A 23,614-nucleotide genomic window follows, 5' to 3' on the forward strand; every position below is an offset into this window, starting at 1 on the left:
GTACATATCACGTAACTGCCACCACATCTCCTAATCCTTATTTCCAATGATGCCAGAATTTTTGTAACAGTATGAAAAAGAAAATCATCTCACTTTTTATTATAGACATGCTTATAACATAGACAAACAGTTAAAAAATACTTTACAAAACTTAACAGTAATAATACAAATCGAATTGTTAAAATTACATGGTGTGTTCTACACTTACTAAAACTATCGGTAAAATAAATCGATGAATATAAAATTAAATGCTATTAATTTCTCTCGGCTATCGTAAAATATGAGATACTTTCTGCCATGAATGTCCTACTTGTAGACGTAAATGCTACTGTTGCTCTTCGTAATAAAAAGTGGATAAAAAAATCACAGCTTCCTTTCCGCACATTTGTTCTAAAGAACTACCTCAGTCAGTTACCCTTAAATTGGCATGATTTATTTGTCTAAAAGTTTGACCTTTAAAAAACGACATTGAATCCTGCCAGCAAGCTACTTTGCAATGAATAAAACAGTTTTGCTTTTTATTAGGTACAATAAAAATCTCTTTTTTTCTTCAGTAAACACGCTTACATGCTAACTTATTAAGTATTTTCTTTGTATACACCCTGTTTGTCATATAATACAATTTCTCCATATTAGAAACCAAAGATTAATTTATTTTGGAAAACTAGCATCACATTAAACACCCTGCGTTTCAAATTCGAATTTATTTTTGGTGTTGCTTTTCTCACAGTCGCAACCAACTAAAATTGAAAAACTATCAAATTAAAACTAACTAAATTCATTAATCCCGGAAGGCACATTTTAGTTTCAATTTTTTCTTTGCAATAATGATACTCGGTCGCAAAAACAGAACAACTCAAGCTGACGGTGTTCTCTAATGTAATTTATTTCGAGTTCAACATTAGTTATTGTGTAAATTTCAATACTGAGGATGTTGGCAATCTGAATACTTAACGGTGGAAAAAAGAAATGTTCGTATATACGGGAAACCAGCACATAAGATAATCTATAGACGAGTTCTTTAATTACATCAACTCTCTACAACTAAGTAATAGAGATATACTTTCCCTAACACCTAATAGAGATATGCTTTGTATGTTATTCATTGCAATGTAACCCCGAAAAAAGATCCGTGCTTGAATTACCTGAAATTGAAGACAATGTACAAAAATTGGGATGATTAGTAAATTAAGAATTACTAATAATCGAGTTAAATGTCTCAATCTCAAAGTGTTCTGCCTTTGGACAGAAACAGTGGATTATTTCCTAATATAAGATCGCTAAACAAGCAATCGACACATAAAAGCTTAACAAAAGTAACTTTGCTTTGTCACGACATTAGAATTTTTGAGTTACCCGTCTCTCTCTAGCCATCTTCCTACGAAATAATTCGCCGTTTCCATTTACATATAAAGCGCCCTTGTATAACTCTCTCCTGCCACCTCTGAACAGGTTATTTCAAGCATCAATCGGCATTTTCTATAATAATTTAGAATGTTTGCCGACTCAACTCTGTAGAAATTGAAAGTTATATATTTGTTCGGTTAATCCTGGCATCCGGGAGGTTCCACCTGTTCTTCGCTGGGGCTGAGCGCGGGTTGTAAGATTTTAAACGCAGACCCTAAACTGGGTTTTAGTTTGAAGGTACTCGGTTGCGGAGCGTGTTCCAGCAGGATGCTTGTTTTTTCATCTAACGATTTGAGCCTTACCTGGGTATTAGAGAAAACCGTTTTAATAGTTTACAAAATACTTTCCACAGAATTCTAGACAAGATTTTACATTTATAAATGCGAAAAAATTACATGCAAATGGTACTTTACGGAAATACAAGGTCTACACTTTTTCCACATTGAAATTTTAACACCCAATATTTCGGCAACAAAAGTTTTCTACATATCTTTATTCAGTAACTGCCCAAGGATTCTCTGGACAGTATTCTACAGAATTCTGCATAAATTTAACAATAAAACAACTACTGCTATACACCATCACCTCCCAGAAACCTTTAAGACAATGATATAAACAGACTTGAAACATATCTTTACCTTTTCACAGCCATCTGGTGGTTCTCGCGCTAGAAACTTATTTATCTGGGGCGAGGTTCCTAATTTACTGGCCTCATTATCCGGACTTGAGCCGTGGCTTTCACCTAGTAAAAAGAACAAACCGCTAACTTCAACCCAGGAACAATCATTAAAAACTACAGAGGTGTTTTCATTGTACAGTCCTGTACAGAGTATTTTAGATTCCGATTATTTCCAGGTAAAAGTAGAACTGCCAACATTCTTTGAGTTTCAATGACTTCGAATGAGTACAATGTTCTTTTTAATATACGAATTTTCAAAATGGCGAATTTGGTGATATTTGTCGAAAAATATCATTTTTCCATACTTGCATTCTATACATGCTGAATGGCTATTGAGATTAGTTATTAAAGTAAAGTATCTGTCCTCAATTTGAAACCAGTGCCTTGCATCATAACCGACTTGCAAAAATAGCATCCACCAACTTGAACAGAAATTTAAAATATTGCAATACATAGAGAAGAAAATTTTAATAACTTACTTTACCTATTAAAAAAAATTGTTTAAAGATAGCGGGAGAACGAAGTACACATAAAATGGAATGGGTTCTTAACTTGTGGGTCATCTGATTTTCCTATGACATACTTTCATTTTTAAATGCATCGTTAACTGACACTACTAATGTCTGTTTAGTTCTGATTTGCATGCACAGTGACCTTTGGACTCTGCATTTAAGATTAATTTTGGTTATCAATCCTCCATTTTGAAAAGTTTCCCATTAAAAATGGGGTTTAGTGGTACATACTTTGTGCCACAAAATCAAACCTTATATCTTTTCTGTTGCTCACCAACAGAGCCATAAAAAATGCCCTGTACAGGACTATCAGCTTCATTGTATGCATTTCTTGCTATTAAGGGCCGTTACTGAGTAAACCGTACATGCAGGAGCATTCAGGGGGCTCTAATTATAATCTCTAGAAAGATAAAACACGTTCAACCTTCATTACTGGACTCAGAATCTCGTGAGCGTCCTCTGAACATTGCGGGTGAAAATGATTCTCGCGAAGAGGACCCTTTAAATACCAGTCACGTTAAACAATCAACTAATTCATTAAAAACCTGCACTAATAGTATTATAATTTAAATGCTCACCAGAAGAATGACTGAAATCCTGGGGAGTTTGAGTGTTAACAGATCTTGACCTATTAAATCTCAAAATTTCTGCCAATGGTGCTCTGTGGCCTTCTGGGGTTATTTGGCGAAACAATTCATTCCTGGAAAAATTTGTTTCCTACATTTTCAAAAAAAAAAATGTTATATTAACCTGTCACTTAAAAGCCCATCATCTCCAGTTCTCAATACAATCCTTTCAATTTCTTGATTTAAACCTTCCACTGAACTCCGCATAGACGACCTTGGAATTGGTTTCACTGGTATAGTTAAAGGTTTTAAGGTTGGGGAAATAATGCTTGCTGAAAATTGCACTAACAGCTAAGACCTCTTAACATTTTTCTATTTCTAGACTTACAGGTTAATGTTTGAGAACTGCTGTTTAAAGTGTTTTCTCCAGGCGATATGTGCCTACCTGAGGAATCTCTATACCCTCTTATTTTTGGCTTTAAAGTACAATTATCATCACTCTCAGATATGCATTGGATTTTTCTTATATCAGACCAGTCATTATCTTCAGTCTGCAATACCATAAGGATAAGACATGTGTACAATATGTTTTGGGAAAACTACAATACCTGTGTTGATTTATCTATTTGTAAGGTCCCCATGTGGCCCCAGTAAAAATGATCTCTTGGCCAATGCCCCTTTAGATAAATGGTGTCTAAAGAAGCGGTCCTTCGCATTACTTCTGAGGGGCCTCCACTGTATTTTGATTTACCTAAAACCAGCAACATTGAAATATTTACTAGTCCAGATGGGTCTTTAATGACATAAAAAATATTAGATAATGTTGCTACAGTTTTAATGTTTGAAACAAAAAAGCTAAAGGTTTGAAAGTTATAATATAAATATACAATATTGATTTGACTCTAAATGTTCATGTAATAGTGTTTATTTCACTCATTAATAACTAGGTAAGTATAAGAACAGCTCTCTAATAGTTACTCATTCTGGACCAAATTATAAATAGTGGCCAATACTAAAAGTGTATTTTAAAGTTTCTATGGAAATTAGCTGGTTGTTGTTAAAGTTAAAACTAATAACAACATATTAGTAATTTGGTACAGGGGCCCTTAGACCACAATTATCAATATGTTGTTAATTTTGAGATCAAGCTAATTTTTTTTTTGCTTTTACATTAAAATTGGAGCTAAAACACTACTATATCTAAAATGCTACTTATATCTTAAATCTGTATTTAATACAACCATTCTTTATGGTTAAGCATGAATGTGAATTCCTCACTTTTATATATCTTATATATGAATCTTATAAGTGACCTTTATAAGTGGATGATCCTGGGCTTCTTTGTCCAGAGGCATGATCTGGTGAAGTTCTACTTTTCCATGAAAATGGAGAAATTGGTGGACCAAGAGTAGGACTTACTGCTTCCTTAACATTGCCAGATTGTTTCATTACACTACTTATAGGAATAGTTGCTTTCAATGGTCCTTTACCTGTATTTATTCAAACTTGTTAAGGATTGTTTACTGGCACTTATAATAAGCAAACATTTAAGTGCAATCTGGAGTGCAATCTTTAGAATCAGGTTTAATAAGCTTACCGGAATTTGGCGGCGTTTTCGGTACCCGGCAAGGGGTACCACCGATCTGTCCAGACATATTAAGGAAAAGTGCAACTCAAACAAATACAAAAGCGAAATACACAACGACAGTTTGCTACCCAAATAAACAGAATCAATCTTACTGTAGCTTTTAACTTTCGACGACTATTCAAAGACTACATTTTGTCGGTTAGCTTCTGAAACTGGTGTAAATCTAGAGTTGATTTCTATTCTTTTGTGTAGAGAACCTTGTAAATCCAATGCGCAGCCAGTTTTTTGAATAAAGAAAGAAAAGTAAATTGTCGACATGGACATGTAATAAATAAAAGCGTCAAAATCAGCTGATTTTACTTCTGTCAAAGCCAATTATTATGACGTTTTGGGAGGTGATTTCGATAGTTTTGTTCCTTGACTTGTAGATGGCAGAAGAATACTTTTGATTTTGCAATATAATTCTTAATATTGTTTACCTTTTTTTTATTAATGTAAGAGATAATGTTCGAAAAATAAATATTTACTTTTCCACTTTGTCCGGTAATAATTATAAGTTAACCAAATTAAATTATTGGAAATACAACTTTACAAAAGAATTAACATGTAGCCCTCTATCAATAACGAAAGAAAAGCCTTTAAATAAGATTAGAGGGATCTTCACTATTTTGGAAAGTAATGACATGCGCGCCCAAAAAACAACTGCCTTCTCCGTTCCATTGATATTTTTTTGTCGAATAGTTTTTTCTTGAAGTGACGTTCTTGTAATTGTAGTAGATTGTATAAAACGAGATTTTCGTGGGATAATCGCTTTATGTAGGCTAGTTTTATTCGAGTCAGTTAATTAATGAAGGCCTGACCATTTATCGATTCGAATTAGGCCGTGGATTTGTCTTTGGTAAGTGCACTACCTTATTTTGTAGAGGGAATTACGAGATGAGCATGGGAACTACATTCTCAGTGTGACTAAATTTGTTTAAAAATACACTTAGAAATAAAAATGTTTATTCCCAATAATAAAATAAATAAATAAATCCTTATTGCGTAGGAAAAAGTTATTTACAAAAATAGCAAGTGTGGATTGTCCTATTTTAATTACCACCTGAATATTTAACGTTACAAGTTGATACTTAGAAATACCTCAGTTATGTACTTATGGAAGGAGCTGCAATCACTAATATAAGCTCTACTTTTTTAGTGTTTAGTGTCCCTACACTACATCATTGTGTTAATTTTTTAACTAAATTCTTAATTTTACTCTCATCTTGTTCATTCCACCAATTTCAGTTTGTAAATCTGCAGGTAGATGCCACAGTAATTTGAATTAGATATATCTCTTTTAAGTATGATCAAACTTTGTTCATTTCTAATTCTGATATAGTCTTGAGTTACTGTGATTTTTTAGAAATTTTATTGCATGTGATTCTTGTCCAAGCACTTTTTGTTTCCCTCTTTCCTATGTACTTCCTGCACGATTTTAGAAGGGTAAGAAAACATTTTAGTCAAGTCTTTGTTTTTTCCATAAAGAGTGCCCACTTTACATTTGAGTTCATTTACAGCATTAACATGTAAACTACCACCACTGAAATTGCAGGCCACAACTAACTGTAGCCACAAAAATCAGACATTTGGATTTGCTGAATCTCAGTAAATATAATTTTCAAGACTCTAATTGAGGAAAAGTATTTTATTTTAAATATCACCACTTTTATATAACCCTCAGTATTGATTCCCTTTTTAAGTTGAAAGGCCATCTATTAAGGCCATGGGAATCTAAAGGGGCTGATATCAATACATGTCTATTAGTTTGTCTTATTTTGTCTTCCATTTGCCTTCAATCATTCTACCAGCATAACTTATGTTTTACTTGATGCATTTTCATTGTGACCATCTATAATCATTCTATAATTCGTACTATTTCTGGAAATATATGTAAAAAATCATTTTAGTTCTAAAATATTCCAATTTTTTTCTGTTAGGAATTGAAGTATGAAAACAACAAAATAATTTATTGGGCCTATGGAAGAGGGGAAAGCTTTAATCTCATTATAAATTTCAAACAAAGGTGGAAATTGTATTTTCTAGATTAATTGCTAGGAAAAGTATAATAGAATTCATTATATTAAAACTGCAGTTCATCCACAAAATTTGAAGACAATGGAAAGTAGAACACACAGACAGCCCACTTTGTTGGAATCAATGGCCAATTCATCTACACACATCAAATAAAAGGAGTTTTATTTTGATTTGTGTAATGTAATGGTTTCTTAGAATATTCCGCTTTGTTGGTTCTTTTCTGGAAAAATACACGCAATTTTACGCAAAACCATGTTGACTTAGTTTACCAGAATATAATCTAAATTTCTGCTAAATTATGTTTGGTTTTGTATAGATAAACCTATAAATTAGTGTAGTAGATATATACGGGGTGTCCTAAATAAAGTGAGTTTGTAAAGGATTATGGAAATTGTAAGAGGCATTAAATTATTAAAATTAAGGAAATAATCCTCATATTTATGCCCATTCAAAAATTGAAAATTTAAAAAGTTTGTCAAAACCTGAGAAAAAATTTTAAACTGTGATTTTCAAACATAATATATTATTGGTAAACTATTCGAGTAAATTCTACGAATTTGGCAGTTTTCTATTATTTATAATTGCCTATCTAACAACGTTCTCAAAATATTTGTAAATCTTTTAAAACTCAAACAATTATATCCAATTTTGTTATTTCTTATGTCCATCATATGGTATTACAGCGGCGTTGAATAGGCAATAAAAACAGCATTTTCACCCTGTATGACAAAGGTGTCATTGGAAGTACTAAAGTAGAAAAAATAAACAATAGCATAATTTCACCTCATTAGCATTTTTCTGTCGGACGTTCCTGTTTTCGTGTAATGTCCCGGAAAGCCTGTCCCGTGGAGACGCCCATGAAATTTCTGGGTGAATACATATATATGTGTCTAAAATACATATCACGACATTTGTGTTAGACGACCGAAACTTTGCCCCACTGTATATCGAAAATAGTGCATTTTCGATCATGGGGCTAATAGCATTTTTTATTATTTTGAAGACTACTATCGCTCTCTGAAATATTTTCATAATAATGTGTTACACCCTATATAATTAAAAAATTGATCACAAAAAACTATTTTTTTCTTCGTGCTTTTTTTTCGAGATGAACGATGTCCATTTTAGAAAAACAGCAATGCTGGACATATATTTATAAGACTTTTTTTCTTATTTTGGTCCCAGGATTATCGTGTTAAAGCTGGGAAACACCCTGTAGGTTTCGAAACCGTTATTTAGGACCAACATTGAATTGTTGAACGCCTCAAAATCCTCCAGTCAGGAACTTTCATTTCTTAATCAGAAATTTAATGCCTACCTAAGTAGTAGGTATTACAATCAAGATTTAGATTTACATGAGAATTAGTGAAAGTTACAAAACCTTATTTTAATGAAGATAAAACTCAAAGAAATAAGCCATATAATTAGTGAGTGTTTTAAGAGTAAAATCCTAATCTCTGTTGATAACCTAAGTGCCTATTAGCAGTGCAACCAAATTCTGATTAAATATTTTTACATTTCTTGGAATTTCTATTTGTGTTTTTATTTATAAATTTTCTTAAGACGAAATTTAATATTCGAAAAATTACTGGGGCATAAAAATGTACACCTCGGCTTAGTTATTCACAAATTGTACGTTAGGTATGTTGTGTAAATTGCTCGCAAATTAGAACATGCTAATTATTGGAAGTAAATTAATTCCAACCAGTTTAAAATGGATTATTAAATGCGTCTTTAAAGGCCAAAGGAAGCACATTAGGTTCGACGATTTCATAACAAGAAAACTGTTTTAATCAATTTGCAATCGCAACAGACAAGTGGAAGCTTAAAGTGAAATCAGTGGAAGTGGACTTATATGTATTAGACATCTGGTACTGTGTCGTAAACGTGCACTTGAGCAAGGTGGAAGAACGTAAATTTTTTTATCAAAATAAAAGAGACCTTGTAGTTCTATTTCCAATTTCCAGCTTCCTGTGTGTCTCCAAGAGCCGCTAAATTTAGTCGCCTATGGGAGAGTGAATCAAGATGCAACTGCCCTTGTTGTATGCGCGTTTAAATATAGTCAGCTTGGTCTGAATATTTCGCATAGTTTTATGTTGGTCTAATGTTCATTTCGAACATGTTTATTTTGTAGTGTTAACGTGTAGGTATGATGAAGTGGATGGTGGGAATGAGGTTAATCTCAAGGTTAATATGTACTGTGAAACTTTGCCTAGGTTTAAGACCTGGGCTAGAAATGTTTAATATGTGCTAATTTGTGTTAAGTAATTTTTTTATAGTGGTGTAGCTAAAAAAACTATCGAAGATAGGTACAGAATATGATTTTTAGGATTTGCGCAGAATCAGAAGTAGGTACGTTCTACATACCTACAAGAGGATATTAACATTCCGGACACCTACACTGCTAATAAAGCACAATTTAAAAATTCCAGACTTTTTTTTATATGTAATATGATATGTGCATTGAAAAGCATCAGTAAATTTTAGGACAGTATTCATAAATATAAGTAGAGATGAGTTCTTTTTCTGATCCAGATTGCATATATCCATATATATGCAATCTGGACCGGTGGATAATTTTCAATTCATGGGTTATATAATGAAATGTTACATATGTGTGACCATTTTATAGAATTTTTGACGTTACATGTAGAGTTTTTGACATTGACATAAATTTTATAACAGTAAAATGTATGTCAGTGTCTTAGTATGATTGCAACTATTACTGAATAATAAAAAACTCGATTTTTAGCTTTAGGACATATGGTGAATTGTCCCTCTTTTCATAGGTCCTTATGACTTACTTTTTAATCACATGAAGTCTATGACCGTTTTAAGCTTTTCTTTTTAATAAGAATTCACCATCGACGTCAAGGGGGTTTCATTATTAAAATTACCATTCGAATGTTCATTAAACATTATTCATGAGACTCCTTCTTCCAATCTACAGAGGTAGTTGCACTCAGCTTCATTGAGCCGCATTAATCATTTATCCTGAAATAAAGTGAACTTCGTGTTACAATGGCCTCCGTGGTAGCCCTGAAGGTTTCATTCTATTATCGATTCCCTACTAGATTACCAACCATAATGTAACTAATAACTTTGTAAATGCTTCAGTTAGAAATTCACATGTCTTAGGTGCAGTACAGGAGGGGCGTCCAATAAATGACTAACCAGGAAACATTGAAGTAGAAGTATTTATTCTTATATCTCCTCCTAGGAAATTATATTTGACTGCTTCGTAAAGCTGTTTGGTAATATGTGCCATCTGCCAATCCAGAACATCTGGCTACATTATGCGTCTAACATCCGCCTAAGTGCTGACTTCCTCGATAATATTACTCAAATCTTACCTAATTCCATGATTACCTATTTCGTGGAATTTCAAAAAGAAAGTTGTAAATTCAGTAAATCGAGAGAGGAATCGGAAATATTTATTAGTTTTCGTTGCCAGTAATGATTATTAACAAATACCTTCGTTTTCAATTACCCCAAAAAAGTAGTTTATTAGTAATATTATGCACATGCAACTGTTTTTGCTGGCGATAGGTGCCTCAGTTGCGTCAAATACACACAATTAGCTTTTCTAATTAGAAACATATTACATGTTAAAAACAAATAGATCGTATTGTTCCGCAATAAACTAGCGAGTCCCCGGTTTTCCGCAGAAGTAGTAGTGTCGAAATGGTATATGTATTTGCAGCGAATGTCGTTCATTCTAAGGTGTGTACGGTAATAATGAACTCATGTGGTTCACGTGTTCAGCTGTCGTGACTTTCTTCCACCGTGACATACGGTTTTGTAGATAACAATCGCCGCATATCCTAGCATTTTCTATGTGCCTACCATAGGTAGGCGTGCTTGTGAGTTTCTCAGCCGCGTCTGTGCAAGTAGCCTCTTTCCCACTTAAAAATTACCTTTGAATATATTAAATCCATATCTTATGACTGAACCATTCAATAGATCACCGAACATGGGTAGGTCAAGGTGATTAAATAAAAACAAACCCACCCATTCAGGCAAGCGAACATTCGATCATCAATAATATTTTGCTTTTCAGGTCCTTGAAGTTTCGAAATTCGAATATTCTTCAACATGGATCACGTATCCCTTCTGGGCCCCTACGAGCAGGAACTGTTGAAAGTCTTCAATAGTCACGATATTGACAACTGCGGCAGTTTGGACAGAGATGGCTTACTGCAGCTATGCCACACCTTGCAACTGGAGGAACAAGGAGGAGAACTTTCAAGGTGTCTATTGTCTGAGAAAAGACCTAGGGCTACCTTTTGCGAATTTAAGGAGGCGCTGCTGAATTTGCTAGGCAAGTTGGCCGTTTCCAGTTTAAAAGATACATTTTGCATACTTATTGTTTGTTTTTTTTTTGTTTAGGTAAGATGCAAAATAACAAAACTGCCTGCGACAGCCCTATAAAAGAGAGTGCTTTAGTTGAACAGACCTCCCCAGAGCGGGCGATGTCCCCCAAATATGTTTATGGGAGTAAAAAGTACGGAAGGCGTTCTAGGTGAGCTTTAATTGTAGATATATTTTAAAATGTAGATTTATGTGTTTTTTAGGCCTAGAACTGACGAAGTGACTTCAGTTTATAATGATGAAAACGATGTCTCCCAAAGCAAACAAGGATCTCCAGTGCAGCGATCAAACTCGCAAAGCGAAGTCTTGACTAAGAAGCGAAAAACCAATTACAAATTAAAACGGTAAGTTAAAGAAATTGTTAGCTGGAGTATACATTAAGCCTCCAATTGACTAATTCGCAATATTTATTTCTACAGTTTATTAATAACAACATTAATTATTGGTTTGCTAATGATTTCCGTGCCTTTCGTACGTGTGGTGTAAAATGCGTTGATTTTTCTGATTAGTGGGGGCAGATGATGGTTAATAATTGGTGCTTTAAATCATTTCATTATTAAATAATCATTTTTAATTAATCAAACTGGGCGTAATGGAAGTTACACGTTATTCGGCATTAGTGCATGCGATAATAATAATCTCTTAAGGACTAACACATTAACGTAGTATTAAACTAATTAGTAGGATATTTTCTATAAAAATCAAAGAGTTTCGGAAAAAGAAGCAAAGAAAAATGATTAAAAAATATAGCTGCTAACGAAATGTTGATGAATCCTTAAAGATTTCGCTGTAGAGAGCGCCCAGAAAACGAATATTGTACGCAGTGTTCCATTAGTTCTTTGCTGGCGATAATTATTTATGGGATGATGGGAATTGGGATTGTCTCAGAATTTAGACGATATATTAAAAAACTAATATGTATATGTTTCTTGGGCTTAATAAAAAAAAAAGTAAAAAAAGATTAGATAAAAAAATAATGTTGGAGATAATGCTTGAATTAGAGAGGAATCTCGAGTAAAGCAAAATGTTATAAACAAGACAGATTAACTTGGTACAATGATCAAACACTGATTTTCCACTTGTATCTGAGTATCTCTTAGATGATTTTGTGCTGGTGGTGAACTCAGTGAGGTTTTTCCAGAATTTCTGATATTTGGGGAAAAGTTCGTTTTTTTTATAGCATTTTAGTAGTTTAGTTGTGTGATCAAACCCATCTTAAAGCTAAATTAATTGTTTGTGAAACTTCCTATGAAAATCTAACCATAACCAACATAAGTGCTTCCAATTCATTGCCCCACATGCTACATTTGGACTTTTACCCATGTAAACATCCCTTTTAACTATTTTAGATGTACCTCGCTACCAGGCCATAAAGACCTGAACACAACACATGGAAATCATTTTATAACTCACCATTTACCGACCGAACAAGAAATCATTTGCACTGAGGAAATGCTTAGGGAAGCATGGAAAAAATTGGGGGTCGGCGAGGATGGTTATCTCAATCAGACCGAACTTTTACTAGTGTGTGATGCTATAGGTTAGCGATTGGACGTTATTTATTTCGTGTAAAATATCTAACATGTGTTTATAGGTCTTCACAAGTTGGCAAGTGAGGTCATCAAACAACTCTCCGTAAACTACGATAGAAAGATCAGTTTTAAGGAGGTCTTAGAGGTGATTCAGAAGGACGAAACGTGGTTTGACATGTTGAACAACGACGCCTCTGTTATTAATGAAAATTCTATGAACATACGGTGAGAATCGAGTTATATTTCTTTGCAATTTCCGAGGTCATTGATTCGAATATCATTCCAGACATTCGCCCGAAGAGTTGTTTCCCGACTCGCAAACTTTTCAGTATGTGACGTTAGGGCCGGACGGAAACGGGTTGATCAATGCAGACACATTAATAGAAATGTGGGAGAACATCGGGATTCATTCGCCGAAAGAATTGATTCACGAGCTGGGCTTCGATTCCCGGAAAATAAGTATTGCAGGTGAGTTTTTAAAGTTTTTTCGTGTTGTTTGCCAAAAAAAGGTAAATTTATTGAACCAGATTATTTTAAAATATGAAGAAATAACTTCCACTTTGAAAAGAGTTTTAAAACAAAGTTTGAAAGTGAACAGTTAAGTTTCTTTTATTAAATAGGCAGTTACAGTACTATGGGCAAATAAAATTCATTTTATTTACACTAAGGATAGCTTTAGTTATTTCCATTTTTTTCTTAATTCCAGAACTGGCGGACGTTTTAGAAAAACAAACTCGGTCGGTCAGCGAAAGCACTCGGGGCGAATACCAAAGTCCGCATCTCACCCTGCTTCAAGCGAATCTCACTCTTTACCAATCGGAAATACGATGCCTAAAAAATATCTTGGAACAACTCCAAGCAGAACGCGAGAAATTAAAGCTAGACGTTGCGGAGGCGAACAATCGAGCCACTTTACTAGCTCAGGAGGTTGACGATAATCATATTCGGATGGAACAAAACACTTTTAACCAAGTAAGTTCGTTTCGGATTACAACATATAGGATTCTAAAATTCAGTATGATCAGGCAAACAAAGCCTGGAAAGCCCTAGTTATACCCTCATTTACTCGTGGCTTTAACGGCGCATTTTGGAATTTTCCAGTATTGGTTTATTTGTGTAAAGTTTTTAAATGGTTAAATTTTTCTTTAACTCAGGTTAAGCTATTGGAACAAAGACATGCGGACATGCTTAAAGAAATTACAATCCAATGTGGTAAAGACAAAGAACAATTAAACGTTTTGAATCAAAGTCTTGAAGACAGAATTGCTAATCTCGAAAACGAAACGGGAAAATTAAAAAATGATCTGATGGTGGCGCAGAAGTATTCTTTGAACGTCGAGAAGGAAAATCTGTCTTTGAGTGGGCGAATTTGCGAATTAGAGAAAGACAAAGGGGTACTTTTGGATAAGGTTGGGGAGTTAGAGACAGAGAAACGAAAGCTCAGGTAAGGTGATGTAAATAATTCAATTTGTTCTTTGTACTATAGACATTTGACTATCGTACAAATTGAGTGTAATAAATACATGAATCTATTACGATATTTCGTAAATACGTTTAACACTGTATTTTAATCTCTCGGTGATTTAATCTTCTGCGGCGAGATTAAAATACTTTAGTCTTTTGATCTACAGAGTGTCCCTGAAATGATAAAACAACTCTTGACCGAAAATTTCTGGCATTCTAGAATGGAATAACTGCTCTCATAAAGTGGTATTAAAGGTATTTTTGGAATTCGACAAGTCCCTATGCTACTTTTAAATACTCACGAAAGTTTGATGATTCAGAATTTTGCGTCACACAAAAAAATTACTACTATACAGAGAGGTCCAACAAGAGCGCCTCGGACAACTACGACTTTATTAATTATTTTGATCTAAAATTGTTTTTGCACTTATAGGTCCTTTCATTGAACCACCGTGTATAATCCCTGAAAAAAAAAATATTAATTCGTAAAAAAAGTCGATTTTAGTGCATGAAAAAACAATCAACAATAAATCGTGAAACCAATTTTTAAAATGGTTAGAGTTTTGAAATTACGACTTAAAGTGGGGGCATACATAGCTGAGACTTGAACCACAAAAAAACAATCTTAATTTAAAAAAAAAAGGTTTTAAAATCTTCGAAATAGTTCAAATTGTGATATCATTCTACGGCTACGTCCAAAGGTGGTTTTAATTAACTTTCGAAACAGCTAAAAATTACAAATAATTTTGACTCTCTATTAGAAGTCTAGTTATGTAATTTTCGTTGACATGAATAAAGTTAACTCTGAAGCACAAAAAATCAGAGCTCACCTCCAGAGAACCAAAAGCGCGAGTCAGCACTACGTTAGCAACATTCATTTTCATTCAATAAATCATGATATAATAATAGGTGTTAACAAAGTACCTCACGAGTCTTAAGAACAAAGAAAAACCCAACTAATCTTGATTATTAGTGCAGCGTGCATTACGAACATTTTGTTCATCGCAGCGCTAATATTTAACCGAATCATCTACGAAGTGATATCGATACGAAAATGTACAAAAAATTTACAACCTGCCTTTTGTAAAGGTATAGCTAATCGGGTTTGGAAACGATACGTGATAGGAAGTATTATACCATGTTTTTAGATGTAGTAGAATGGGGGAAAACTTGCGAATTCAAGGCAGTAGCTTCACTATGCAAACATACCCCCGACAAAATAAAAAATACATTTCCTATTGCAAAGAGAAGTTGATCGAAAAATAAGTCTCTTATTTTTCGCGAACAATATTAATTTTGTATTTCATACGGTATTAAATACGTTACGTTCACGGTTAATACATACATATGTATCTGATATAATACCCTTAACATCCTTAGGATTTTGTCACGATCTGTTAAAAACGTAACAACTTTCAGCGCCAAACATTATATGTAAGTTTATAAATTTAATTATTTTATGAACAATAGTCATAAGTATCGTATCGCGATCCTTGCAACACCATCTTTTCATCAAATTGTCCAGAATTCATAATTTTTATTAACAGGTGACCTTTGTAGGAAACTATTTAAATTCTATAACTAACAGAAATTTTGTAAAGAAGTTTGCACGGGGTTATAGATTGCATTGGCAAGATAGATTTAAAATATTTTGCAAACCATTTGCCCCACGCGTTCCCTAAGAATCGGCTTTCCAAGTTTGAGGAGTGACCAAAAAAGTATAACTCTTCTCTAGTAAATTAAAGATAAGTCCTATAATTTATATATGGTTATAGTCTGTTTTTGTTTGTTGATGAACAGGATTGTTCGCAAACAGGGTTTATTGTAGTTTTTTTATTTTAATATATATTTTTCTAAAATCTAAAATATTTGGTTTATCATTTATTAAGTTCTTGAGGGTTGCATAATTGTGATCTAATAAGTAATAGTTATAAACAATATGTAACGATCTTGCAGAGAAAAATTTTCTTTTACCAAATCGTCTAGAATTTTTAATTTTTATTAATGGCACTTCTCTGACCTTCTGAGGGCTTTCTTTGGTACCTTGTACTTCTATAGATATTCTACCAATTAACTGGGATGACAAATTTGTTCTTCTCAATTTTTGGCGTCTTTGATTGTTGTCAAGTTGTCAAGTGTTGTACAATCATTTCATACAATTACACCCTGTATAATATACTGTTCTGATTTAGTGAAATTGAACGTCAAGAAAGTGAATTGCTGTTAGCCAAATTGACCTCTTTGCAAATAAAAAATTCCGAACTAAAGGACCGAAATGACGAGATGGAATCGGAAATCGAGAGCTTAACGAACCAAGTAAGTAGTTTTGACTATAATTGTTTGTTAGAGTTGTAATTAAACTAGCAGTAGGAAAAGATGCCTTTGAACGCTCACATTAAAGTGATCAATGAAATCATGACTCACAAACTAGAGTTTGTAGTAGTGCGAAATAATTGAAAGTTAGCAATTTATCTGATTTATTTCATATTTTTCTTTGCTTCTACACCGTTAATGCACCTGATTCCAACCTTCAGATTAGATGAAGCATTCGGTTATAAATTCTGTGTTCGGTACTGCGGCTTTTGATTATTCATACACAGAACTTAATTTCATCCTATAGAACCGACTGTTATTGTATCCCATGTAATGTAATTTATTTCTATTTTAGGTCATGAGCATGAAAGCAAAGGCAAGTAGTACACCTACGAGAAACTACAACACTTTGGATCAATCGCTGGAAGAGGGCAACATATCTATGATTTGTGAGGGAGTAGGATTGGGAGCAAAACGCAGAAGCGACTATTCGCCCAGCAAAGACATCCAATTACTTCGAATGAGTAAGTTCCTCATTAATTTTACTTTGATTAATGCAGATTTCGTCAGGCGCATAATCCTCGTTGCGCGTTGAAATTCGTAGGTGAATTATTTATAAACAAACGTAGTTACTTGTGCTGATTTACTGCGATTAGAAAAACCGAAAATTCAGTATTTTGCGTTTGGGCAATTAAAATCTTTTCTAAATGCGATTTAAGATCTATCACTTCGTAGAATGTTTATTCAATGTTATTTTGTAAATATTTTTGTGTTTTAATAATAATAGAAAACAGTTAGATTGATATGAAAGAAAATGAATTGATAATTATATTTCGATTGTGATATTCAATAACAATTTGTTCGAATCGAGTTGCAAGTAGGTTTCAGTTATTTGGTGGGTGTTGTATTTTCAAACACATGCGTATATAATAATGACATTACTGACTTTATAATTTTGGAAGTGTCACATTACTGTTTACTTTCCGTCCCGATTTTCCTGCCTACATCGATAACTTGCCTTGGATAGTTATTACAAGTGTCAAAAACGGTCTAGGTATGTATTCAAAAGCATAATTCCTGTTTTTTTAAATAAAACAAAACAAAACCATTCTATTAGCCGGAGGTACTTCATTGTACGTATTTCAACCACCATATTTTTAAATGTTTTTTTGGAAATCCCTGATTGAAAATAAAATAGTATATTATTCTTAATGGGAATTTTCATTACGGTATTGATAAACAACATAACGCATCTCTATCGACCGTAATGGGACATTTTCCTTTTTGTATTGTAACGTACTATTACTTGATGTAATTTTGAATGTTTTTATATTTGTCGGGACAAATTTAATCAAACAAGTATCGCGTGCTTGGTAAAACAATCCTAAAGCCCTAATGGTTGTCCGGTAAGTTCAAAACATTATGCCTCCCAACTACACAACTGAAACAAAGAGCCTCCTTGAGAAGTAAAATTTTAACGTAATAATCAATAACCTCTGACATAAATATTTTAATTTGTTTACTTATAAGCAGCTTAATAATTATAATATAGTAATTCATAAGCGAGCATTACCACTTTGCGATTTCCGTTGTGATTTATCCACTGTACAAAGGCAATTCTATCTACCTCATCAAAAAAAATATACGGTTCTCGTCTCTTACATGATCACATATTTATTGTTATGTGGGCAGTAACTTATGACTGAAATCAGACAGGAACCAACGAAGAGAAAGCACGTATATGATTTATCGGGGTTATTACCGAGATATTGGCCATAACTCAAAAAACTGGTGGCTCGCATTAGTTCCAAGAGAAATCTATGTATCTTTAACAACGTTTTTGTATCTTGTAGAATAATAGTAGTAACCGTTGTATGACGATATTGCGGTGTAAATTTAATGCAATATCCAAAGTGGCTAATTTACCGTTGCTTCGCTTTGAAAACTTCAGCCTTGTTTCATGAGTCGTGTTACGTTGCAGTTTTTGTCAATTAGCCGTCGGGATTACTTGGGATTTTTTAGGAATTTATGACTATTTAGAATACCGGTTTATTTCTCTGTACTTGGGCGGATTTTAGTTGTTTTGTTGAACATTACACGCTTAATGGACAACGTTTGTAATGAGTCAAAAATACCAGGAACTGGATTTTTAAAGGGTTCTAATGTGAACTAGGTAGATCTAAAAAATTGACTTCTACGAACCAGCGAAAAGACACATACAGTGGTACCAAAACGTTTCCGTACAGTTACTTTTCGTAGGAATGAATAGCGGTTTAGAGGCAAGATAAACAATTTTATTAGCAAAATATGCAACAATTTAACAAAAGGAATATTTCTTAGTACATTGACAATAGTAGTGGAGAAACTAGTGAAAAAAATTCCAATTTTAAGCGAAATTTTCTTTAAAATGTGAAAAATTTTTGCTAAAAGAAGCCTCCGTACGATTTCATACAACTAAACTAATACGAACTAAATTATTCGAACAATAAATGTTTGCTATTTTATTGGGTTTTCTTTAAACTTTAACACTGCATGTAATCGTCGATTCATGGAATTAGCTAAATTTCATGTTACATTTAGCGGCATTCTTCTAATAATGCTTCTTGTAAGTCCTTTTTACTATTAATTGCATGTGATTTTATTTTCCGCTCCAAGTGTTCCCCACAGATGCTCAATCCAATTTGGATCCGGCGATTGGGATGGGTGATTTAGAGTACTCTTAACGCTACATAATAGCCATTCTTCGCTACTCGCGAGGAATGTTTTCGATCATTGTCTTGCATAAAAGTAAGACCTACCAAGGCTCAACTTTTCAGCTTTAACTTTAAAATTTGTTTTTAAAATATTTACATACACTTTGCTGTGCATTATTTCATCTACAAAATACAGATTTTCCATCTCTGCTGCCGACATACAACCCCAAACCATAACGCTTCCGCCTCCATGTTTGACCGTTGCAGATAAGTTTTTAATTTGAAGCTCAGTATTATTTTTCCTCTATGCTTTTTTTTCCATCCGATTCATGAATATTAGACTTACACTCATCGCTGAAAATCATGTTGTTCCAGAAATGCTGGTTTAAATGATTTTTAGCATACTTAAATCATTTGTCTTTGCTTGCTTTCGAAATAAAGGGCTTTTTGCGTGTAGATCTAGTTTATACCCCTTGCGTCTCAGAACATTTCGAACCGTTTCGTCACTGCACTTTAGGCTTAAGTCTTTTTTTAATTTTTATTGATCTGCGTGGCGGTTACTTTTAGGTTTTTCTTAATTCGACGTACACTATGCCGTTCCTCTTGCGCTTTCACAGTCTTTGAGCGTCCAATTCTTGATCTTATTTTTATCGTGCTATGTTTTCCATAGCGCACGGTTGTTCATTGCACTGTTGACTTAGACACTGCTACTTTAACCATTGAATGGCCCTCACAATACAATGCAGTGATTAATTACTTTAAGCCGGCATCAATTTGACGATTTTTCATACTCGTAGTGTACTATTTAAAATTTTTCTAATAATTGATATTATTACTAAGGTAACCTCATAGATATTTCCGTTTTTTATTGCCATTTCTCCACAGAAAAAAAAGTTTTTTGGGTACATCTTTGAATCATACAGAAACTTTTTTGAACTGAAATAAGTACAATTTTAAGAAAGGTTTACCTAAAATTGGAATATCTTTGACTAATTTTTTTATTATCATTGTTGATGGACTAAGAAATATTTCTTGTTATAAATGGTAACAGTACCGTAAACGGTTTTCGCTCCGATCGTTCTGATTTTTTAATATAATTAATATATTCTAAAGGTCATTTTGAACAACTTTTCTAAAGGGACAAGGGCGTGCAAATGCCTCTTTCACACTTTTTTTTAGGTTGAACATTTTTCCAAATCCACCTGTTTTACGGGATCGTGGAGCGAATAGGGGTGCTGGGTGGGGTAAACTGCTTCACTATGGGTATGTAATATTTTGTTGTTGCTTTAAAGATCTGAAACGTTGTTGATAATTACCCCGCTCAGCACTCCAATTCACTCCATGAATCCCGAAAGACACTTCACTTAATCGACTAAAATACTAGCGTTGCCCCTGCGCAAGAAAGATACACAAAAATTTTAAAATTTTATTTTAATTGCAATCGCAATTGAAAAAAATATATAAATTCTGATCAAAATAAGTAAATGAAAAACATATTGATTGATAAGAATTGAAACTAAATGAAATAAATTTCCTTTACTGAGGTGATCCGAACTAACCTGAACTAAATGAAATATTTAAATAATAAATATATAAATTTATGTGAGACGTGAATGCTGGGAGAATTAAGCAATGTTATCGAATTGATAAGTTCAAAAATGATTATTTGGATGAAAAATGGAAATGTGTTACCTTACCTTACCTCACCTTACTTTATTTTACCTTACCTTACCCCACCCAGCACACCTATTCGCTCCACGATCCCGTAAGACAGTTGGATTTGGAAAAATGTTCAACCTAAAAAAAAAGTGTGAAAGAGGCATTTGCGCGCCCTTGTCCCTTTAGAACAGTTGTTCAAAATGACCTTTAGAATAACATATTAAAAAATCAGAATGATCGGAGCAAAAACCGTTTACGGTATAATTACCTTATAAATTGTTAAATATTTTGATAATTAATTGTTAATGTTGCTTCTAAAACTCCATGAGTTTCTGAGATAACTAACCGTACGGCGGCTTTTTTTGTACCACTATAAATTGACATCGTCTATTAATTTTTTATTGACAACACCAATTCGATTAAGTAATATTAGTAATGTTGCATTCTTACTCAGTTTTATGGGTAAAAAATGTCTTATCAATTCTCTTTACGTAGGCAAGATGTTTATTTCGTCGATCCGTTACGAATATGTCAAAACCTTGCTCTATCTGGCACATTTGCATCTTACTCTCGGTAATTCTTGTAAAAACTGGAATTGCCAGTGAAATTTGCCATGATCGATTTTAACACATCCATCCATTATAACATTTTAATGTATACGTCAGTTTATGATAATCGCCCCTGCTACTCCTACAATAGCTTCTCTCTCCTCATAAACTAGTTCCGCATAATTTAAATCTCACCGAAAGCCACATTTATCACGTCTGTCATGATCTATTTCGTTTCTCCGCAGCGTTGTTGCCTTACAATCCGAACTAACCTTCACATCTTCAATTATTCTTCTTCCAGGTAGAATAGGATATGAATTCATTACCCATCATTTGCGTCAAAGGCTGCCTCCGCATGCAAGTCGTAGCAAGTGTGTTGCCGGTGCGGATCTAAATGTCCGAACCCCACGTAAACCAGTCCTTAACAAAATCCAAAAAAAACCAGTCGACCTTTCTAAAGGTTCCCATAGACGGTGTAACCATAGTATAATTGTGTTTCTCATATTTTTCGTTTCTGTGCTTGACCAGCATTATTGCCCTCAACGGGTCATACTGGAGTCTGGAAATCGCACGAAGCGTCGACTAGGTTTTGGACGTAGCATTACAAGAGAATGGAGGTAAATTGAGAATATCTAAAGGGCAGCAGAAATGTAGAAGTTAGCGTGCTAACCTGTATTTCCAGCTTTAGTTGTCACGATCCATTGTTTGTTGACGAAGGTCTGTTCATGTATGTTCGTCTTAACCGCGCGTTCGGTGCCGCTCCACTCTGTTGAATTTTCAATTAGCAGACTTGAGTTGGTTATTAGTTGTCAAAACCTCGAAGAAGTTGAGTCGTGCACCTGGCAAGGTAATGCCCGAATGTGACGTGTGTGTCGAAAAATTTGGATAAATCACCGAAAATGTGAGCAGACAAAGGTGCAATAATCGTCATCCTGTAGTAATTTAACTCTCCTGTTAAAGTGTGATTAGTGATTTCAATTATTATTAACAGGACTAACGCGCCATACGTACCCACTCTTCAGTGATAATTGGTATTCGGACTTAACCGTGCACTTGAAACTCATTAATTCGATCCGTACAATCTCCATCAAGGAGCTATTAGATTATAATGATTGATACACTTATTCAAATCACATGTATATACCCCAGATCCACTATCTTGTGTTGCGTGCTGATTTAAGGAAGTGCTCAGCATGAATTTCATTATTATAGCATCAGCTGCGGTGCTCTTGCATGATTTTTTGGAATTCGTTATTGTTTAGTTGCAAATAAATTGGAACAATAGTTCGAAAAAATCGGCGTTTGTCAGTGGTGAAAGCTTCACATGTGAGATGTGATATCACTTTACCTCCGTTGCTTCCTCCGTACGTGATGATGGTGGATTTGTGTGTTATGACGCCAGTTGTTGTCGGTAAGAAATTTGTATCAATGTATAAATAGTTTTAAATTAAATGGATGTTTTTTTCATAAATTCTTTGTCTTTGTTTTTTTTTTCGGTCATGTTAAATCGTAAAATTGGCTTTGGTTCGAGTGATATTTATTCACTGCAAACAATTCGACTAAAGACAGGCATCCACGTGCGTGCCCGCCGTGAGATTTTGGAGCTTTTAGTCTGATGGTCAAAAATGACTGGCTATGACAAAATGGTTGTTTTATTCAATTTGAAGTCAACCTCCTCTGTCCGTTCCTTTCAGTCCCGTGTCTTGGAATTCTTACTTGAAAAAGAATTGGATAATCAACGATTTGTTATGTTAGAATTTTATGTCTCAAGAGGTCACTGAAAAATCCGAAGGCACCTAAAGATTCCCTCATGATGTAAATTTTCGTCGTTTTTCAAGTGCATTATTATGTTGTATTCCGATCAAATATTAAAGATCCGTTCCGAAACTGTACACAGAAATCTGCCTTTTGCATTACTTAATAAAATGGAGACCAGAAACGACATTCTACAGTAATAAGCGAGTTCTATTGAATTTTTACTCTCTGCCTCCCCCTATTGGGATATGGAAATACGGTCGATATTGTTGTACAAATTCCATTTTTCAGTTTATTATGGATAACCCATTTGTGCCAGCTCCACTGATTAATAGTAGTTGAAAGGTATAGATACATCGAATTGATAGATGTCTATTATAAAGGTATAAATAGTTATTAAAGTGAGCTGAAAAATGGAAAAGAAAAAGTAGTATCTGTTCAAATTATTTAA

General features: G+C 33.9%; 2 protein-coding genes across 8 annotated transcripts in view; one reads left to right on the top strand and one right to left on the bottom strand.

Moving 5' to 3' along the window:
• Positions 1 to 58: 58 nt before the first annotated feature.
• Positions 59 to 5,052, bottom strand: LOC136350620 (protein FAM117B-like). Of its 4 annotated transcripts, none has more exons than XM_066302520.1 (9): positions 4,762 to 5,052; positions 4,478 to 4,654; positions 3,773 to 3,915; positions 3,553 to 3,715; positions 3,349 to 3,508; positions 3,177 to 3,298; positions 3,023 to 3,097; positions 2,046 to 2,149; positions 59 to 1,709 (listed from the first exon to the last, which is right to left on the bottom strand). In XM_066302520.1, exons 1-9 carry the CDS (start codon positions 4,817 to 4,819, stop codon positions 1,545 to 1,547), a joined length of 1,167 nt encoding a protein of 388 aa, XP_066158617.1. In that variant the 5' UTR covers positions 4,820 to 5,052; the 3' UTR covers positions 59 to 1,544. The 4 variants fall into 4 exon arrangements, with proteins under 4 accessions (XP_066158617.1, XP_066158626.1, XP_066158637.1 ...); XM_066302529.1 differs by having other exon boundaries at positions 3,349 to 3,496; positions 4,762 to 5,051; XM_066302540.1 differs by lacking the exon at positions 3,023 to 3,097 and having other exon boundaries at positions 4,762 to 5,051.
• A 422-nt stretch (positions 5,053 to 5,474) lies between these two features.
• Positions 5,475 to 23,614, top strand: part of Bsg25D (blastoderm-specific gene 25D) — a 28,037-nt gene continuing 9,897 nt past the window's right edge. Inside the window, exons 1-11 of one of the 4 annotated variants that reach the window (XM_066282850.1) lie at positions 5,475 to 5,650; positions 10,889 to 11,149; positions 11,218 to 11,350; positions 11,403 to 11,543; positions 12,549 to 12,739; positions 12,794 to 12,956; positions 13,018 to 13,199; positions 13,438 to 13,703; positions 13,886 to 14,175; positions 16,388 to 16,511; positions 16,864 to 17,032. In XM_066282850.1, coding sequence (XP_066138947.1) covers positions 10,924 to 11,149; positions 11,218 to 11,350; positions 11,403 to 11,543; positions 12,549 to 12,739; positions 12,794 to 12,956; positions 13,018 to 13,199; positions 13,438 to 13,703; positions 13,886 to 14,175; positions 16,388 to 16,511; positions 16,864 to 17,032 — 1,885 coding nt within the window. In that variant the 5' untranslated portion in view covers positions 5,475 to 5,650; positions 10,889 to 10,923. Of the gene's footprint in view, positions 5,651 to 8,996; positions 9,016 to 10,580; positions 10,806 to 10,888; positions 11,150 to 11,217; positions 11,351 to 11,402; positions 11,544 to 12,548; positions 12,740 to 12,793; positions 12,957 to 13,017; positions 13,200 to 13,437; positions 13,704 to 13,885; positions 14,176 to 16,387; positions 16,512 to 16,863; positions 17,033 to 23,614 lie in introns of those variants that run through there. The other 3 variants (XM_066283065.1, XM_066282939.1, XM_066283012.1) reach the window with 3 other exon arrangements.

This window comes from Euwallacea fornicatus, chromosome 1, assembly GCF_040115645.1.
Source record: "Euwallacea fornicatus isolate EFF26 chromosome 1, ASM4011564v1, whole genome shotgun sequence".
NCBI classification, from domain to species: Eukaryota; Metazoa; Arthropoda; class Insecta; order Coleoptera; family Curculionidae; genus Euwallacea; species Euwallacea fornicatus.

Coding starts and splice junctions, on each gene's coding strand:
- LOC136350620 (XM_066302520.1), bottom strand. CDS start 4,819: ATGTCTGGACAGATCGGTGGTACCCCTTGCCGGGTACCGAAAACGCCG. Junction 3,509..3,552: donor CAGTTCTCAAACATTAACCT/GTAAGTCTAGAA, acceptor CTTAGCTGTTAG/TGCAATTTTCAGCAAGCATT. Junction 1,710..2,045: donor CACCAGATGGCTGTGAAAAG/GTAAAGATATGT, acceptor TCTAATACCCAG/GTAAGGCTCAAATCGTTAGA.